The 5,237-nt window shown below is 30.9% G+C and overlaps 1 protein-coding gene across 3 annotated transcripts in view; it reads left to right on the top strand.

Annotated features, from left to right (window-relative positions):
• The window catches only part of Fut9 (fucosyltransferase 9), a 187,301-nt gene extending 182,888 nt beyond the window's left edge, over positions 1-4,413 (top strand). For all 3 annotated transcript variants that reach the window (XM_010603645.1, XM_010603646.1, XM_033763476.1), the window contains one exon: positions 3,219-4,413. In XM_010603645.1, the coding sequence (XP_010601947.1) occupies positions 3,227-4,306 (1,080 nt within the window). In that variant the 5' untranslated portion in view covers positions 3,219-3,226 and the 3' untranslated portion in view covers positions 4,307-4,413. The remainder of the gene's footprint in view (positions 1-3,218) is intronic.
• The last annotated feature ends 824 nt before the right edge of the window (positions 4,414-5,237 follow it).

Here is a 5,237-nt window from a genome sequence, read left to right as displayed (position 1 = left end):
AAAAAAAAAAAAAAAAAAAAGATTAGCTTTTGTGTGAGAGTGTGTGTATGCGTGTATGTGGGTGGGTGGGTGTGAATGTAACTGCTCAGGTTACCATTTGGAGATAATGAATACCATATGTGTCAAGTATTGTTCTGACTAAGAAAATCTAACTAAATTGAACTTGTGGATGAATAGTCTTTAATTTTAAGGCATAGATGCCATAGAAATTAAAAAATAATAGTGGTGCCATGCCTCCTTGCAAGTGCAAGGTCCTGAGTTTGACCCCTTGTCCTGAAAAAAAAAAAAACTTTAGGTACCTAATATGAGTGGAGTATTAATGTTTGTATTACTCATGAAAACAAGGTGATAGAAGGCAAAAGAAAGCTCAACTCAAAGGTTGCCCTGGTTACTTATATCTCTGCCCTAATATCCACATCTGTGAAGGAGCGATAGAACAACTTTTTTTTTCCCCCAGCAGTTATATAAAGATTAAGGATCTGACATGTTCAAAGTGTTTGACACAAGGCCTAAGAGTAACCTTTTATTAAATGGTGACTATTACTGTTGTAATCTGATTTCACTGAATTAACATCACTTATGTAGGTAGAATTTTTAAAGGATGAAATTTAGAAATAATTTAGCAGAGGTGTTACCTAGTTTTTCCAGCTTTTTCATACATTCAGTTTTAATGGAATGGTAATTTTAAAACATGTTATCATGTAGCAAGTTTTTCTCATTGCATTTAAATTTCAAAGGACTTAAAATACAGTTTTAATCAGAGTATTTCTACAAGCCATTAAATTTCAACCTTATCTAAAGACAACAAGAATAGGTTTAGGAAGTGTATTTACATTTGTTCCTACCTTATAAACAACTAGTTGAAAAATCTCTCAATTCATATTAAATGTTAATGTTGTGCCAATAAAAAGGAGGCTTTTCCAGTCAATTTTATCAGTTTTCAATTTTTGTTATAAAAAGAATTAAGAGTTTTTTCAGCTGGTTATTTACGAAGTAGAAAAAATAATAACTAATCATTCCAGCCATTCCTTGATCTCATACACCCTCATCTTCATACTATTTCAATACTGCTTATGGCTCAATGTTTATATTTTTGTGTCTTTTTTATAACTGAAATTCCCTTTCTATAAAAACCCATTTCTTGTTTTGGAAACAAGATTGTAATTTGCTTCATAAAATGGGTTAATCTTCTCTCTTTATTTTCTTATTCTCTAAAATGATTTGTTTCTTATTTTTTAAAAGGTGGGGTAATATTCTCTATTCACTGAATTGTTGATATCATTTCTGCAAGCAATGTCTAGGCATAGTGTCTATTTTTAGTTTTCACTTATAAATTCATTTTCTATAACTTAAATTGTTGTTTTTTCTTGTGCCAATATTGGTACTTCTACATTGGCACAAAACAACAAACAAAAATTCCATCAAATCCTTTCAACCTATTAGAATAAAATTATTCAAAATAGTTATTTATAATTTTAATCTGCTTTAAATCAATAATTGTTTACTCTTTTGATATTTAATTTGAATCTTTTTTCTTTCCTGCATAAAGTTTGTATTGATATTTTCAAAACTTTTGACATTATTACTCCTTTCAAATTTCTGCTCTTAATTTCAATGATTTCTACCCTTAATTTAATTTTTTTCCTTTTTATTTCTTCAGCTCTGTACCATTGTTCTTTGTCTGTCTGAGTTACCCAATTCATTAGTTCTCCAAAAACTATGTAAATAAATGTAATAAATCATAAATTTCCATCTAAATAGTGTTTTAACCACATATCATAATGTTTCACATATAGTACCTTCAATGTCACTTTGTTCAATAAATGAGATTTCCTTCATAATTCCTTTCTGATTTTTTCTCTGTTTTCTGAGTTAATAAATATGCATATATATGTATATATATATGTATATGGTAACTTTATGCACATATATATGCACATGGTAACTTTTATACTATGTATGAATATTCATATATATGTGTTGTTGTTTTCTTCTGTTATAAATTTCAGGGCTGAAAATAACTTTGACAGTAAGATATATAGGCTTTGATTCCAATAGTTGTGTTCTAGGAGTACTCTAAAATGCAAGGTCCACAAACTGTAGACTCAAAGACAAGCTTTACTACTCAAAAATGTCATACAATGCTTTAAGAATAATTACCTAGCAAAGTTTTAAAATATGCACGTTTGGATTAAATAATGGGTAATTTTTTTTTTGTTAACCTTAGACAGCTCTCTATCGTAGTTTTAATCAACATTTCAAAATATTTTAATGAATGTTAAATCAATAAACCACACTATTTTGGTAAGAAGAACAATAAGTGTTTCAGTGACTCTGTAAGAACTTAATTTAAAAAATATTGTAAATATATTACATATTATGTTTTTTGTGGGTTTTTTCATAAAGATTCATTGACTGCCAATGAGGAAAAACCTGGAAGACACTTTAATAAAAAAAAGCCTGCACTGATTTCTTTAATCACATTTGCTAAAATTCATAAGAAACAAATATTCTCCATGTAATACACCGTTTTTAAGAATCTATTTGTTTTAATTTTTATAATAGTAATATCATTTCATTGCAAAGAAAATCTTTTTTCATGCCCCAGTATCACTGTAAATGTGAAGCTTGTTATAATGTCAATAGAGCACATTTGATTATTATATCCTGGGAGATTGTTTTTAAAAATTATAAGAAAACAGTAGAGAGAAAAATAATTTAATTTTCTCATTTATCTTGATATATTTGTGAACAAAATCTTAACATTTTCCTTTTAAAAGTTTAGTTTTCTATTGAGTTCTCTCTGATCAATAAATTTATACGACAGTCTCAATATGCTGAGATAAGTGAGTATATCAACTGAGAAATGTTTGCAAATATGATGGAGTATCAAAACACTAAAAATTTTAACCATAACTCTATCTTCTGCTAGTTTTAACGAGCAAATAAAGAAAAAATATGTAACTTGGCTTGAAGATGTGCTGCCTTATTTCAAACAAATTCTGGTTTGTTATTTGTCAGGAAAAGTTTTTGGGAAACTTTCACTTAAGAAAAATTTATAGCTTACCTAGAAATTGTTTTTCTCTCAATTCGATACTTCTGAAAAAGAATGAGGTTCCTTTTGTGATTGTGTTCTCAAATATACCATATGTTTCACTTAAATTATATTTGTAGTTCTCTTTTTCCTACACTCATTTCCCCCTTTTTCTGTTCCATAGAGAAAATTATGACATCAACATCCAAAGGAATCCTCCGGCCATTTTTAATTGTCTGCTTTGTCCTGGGCTGTTTCATGGCGTGTCTGCTTATTTACATCAAACCTACCAGTAGTTGGATCTTCAGTCCAATGGAGTCTGCCAGCTCAGTGCTGAAAATGAAAAATTTCTTCTCATCCAAAACTGATTATTTTAATGAAACTACTATTCTGGTGTGGGTGTGGCCATTTGGGCAAACCTTTGATCTTACATCCTGCCAAGCAATGTTCAACATCCAAGGATGTCATCTCACAACAGACCGTTCACTGTACAACAAATCACATGCAGTCTTGATACATCACCGAGACATCAGTTGGGATCTGACCAATTTACCTCAGCAAGCTAGGCCGCCCTTCCAAAAATGGATTTGGATGAATTTAGAATCACCAACTCATACTCCCCAAAAGAGTGGAATTGAGCACCTGTTCAACCTGACTCTAACTTACCGCCGTGACTCAGATATCCAAGTGCCTTATGGCTTCTTGACAGTAAGCACAAACCCATTTGTGTTTGAAGTGCCAAGCAAAGAGAAGTTGGTGTGTTGGGTTGTAAGTAACTGGAACCCTGAGCATGCCAGGGTCAAGTATTACAATGAGCTAAGCAAAAGTATTGAAATCCATACCTATGGGCAAGCATTCGGAGAGTATGTGAATGATAAGAACTTGATTCCTACCATCTCTACTTGTAAATTTTATCTCTCTTTTGAAAACTCAATCCACAAAGATTACATAACAGAAAAGCTCTATAATGCTTTCTTGGCTGGCTCTGTACCTGTTGTTCTGGGACCATCCAGGGAAAACTATGAGAATTATATTCCAGCTGATTCATTTATTCATGTGGAAGATTATAACTCTCCCAGTGAGCTAGCAAGGTACCTAAAGGAAGTTGACAAAAACAATAAGTTGTACCTTAGTTACTTTAACTGGAGGAAGGATTTTACTGTAAATCTTCCACGATTTTGGGAATCACATGCATGCCTGGCTTGTGATCATGTAAAAAGGCATCAAGAATATAAGTCTGTTGGTAATTTAGAAAAATGGTTTTGGAATTAACGTTTTTCACCACTTGCACATTTAGTAAAATTTTTTGATGAGCCATCATCCAAATATTGAGGATAACAAGAAAAACAATATTCTGATTTTCTATCACAATTTATTTTTATCACCCACTCATGGGTAATGTGTATATTTTGATGGAGATGGAGAATTTTAAGTGCTCAACGTTACCAATCATTCCATTTGGTTTTAAATTATCCTGTATATACCTAAGTATGTTCACTGAAAATAATTTATTCTTCATTATCATTTATAAACATTCTTATTCATATTTTTGTATTTGTCTGTAAGTTGATGATTCTATTGTTGTTGCTACACTGATCAACTCTTCAATCTATTTGGGCAATGAAGATGCATATTTCACATCTTAAAGCATGAAGGATTTTTACTAAACATTATAATCTACAATTCCAAGTTTGCTTAATGTTAACAAGGGAAGAATGTTCCACAATTACATTCTAACCTATTTTGCTTCAGAATTGAGCAGTGTATAACTACTGATCTATTTTGTTCCTGTTTACCACATGGGTAAAAGTAGACTTATTCATGCAATGAGTAAGATATGAAGCAGACCTGTTCTATTCAGGAAGCTACTATGTTTCACACTTATTCTCATTAAGCTGACTTGCAAATGCGGTCACTTATTCTTGAAGTTTTCAAGAACTCTTAAATATCTAATTTGTTGCGATTCTCAGTACATGCAGAATAATACTAATAACACTTAAAAGAGCTTAGGCTAGTTCTCAATCTTCATAATATTCATTGTGATAATAACACAAATGATTTCCTCAAATAACAAAGAAAAGGGTACCTATGGGTACAAATGAGATTTATAAATGGCCCTATTTATGTATAATTCCTAATTACTTATCAATTTAAAATATTTTGAGGCACCAATATTTCAAGAAGTTTTATTTTACCTTAGAGA

This window comes from Fukomys damarensis, unplaced genomic scaffold, assembly GCF_012274545.1.
Source record: "Fukomys damarensis isolate Sample0158 unplaced genomic scaffold, DMR_v1.0_HiC HiC_scaffold_14, whole genome shotgun sequence".
Taxonomy (NCBI): Eukaryota; Metazoa; Chordata; class Mammalia; order Rodentia; family Bathyergidae; genus Fukomys; species Fukomys damarensis.
Note: the sequence above shows the minus strand (reverse complement) of the source record. Positions and strands in the feature narration are given on the sequence as shown.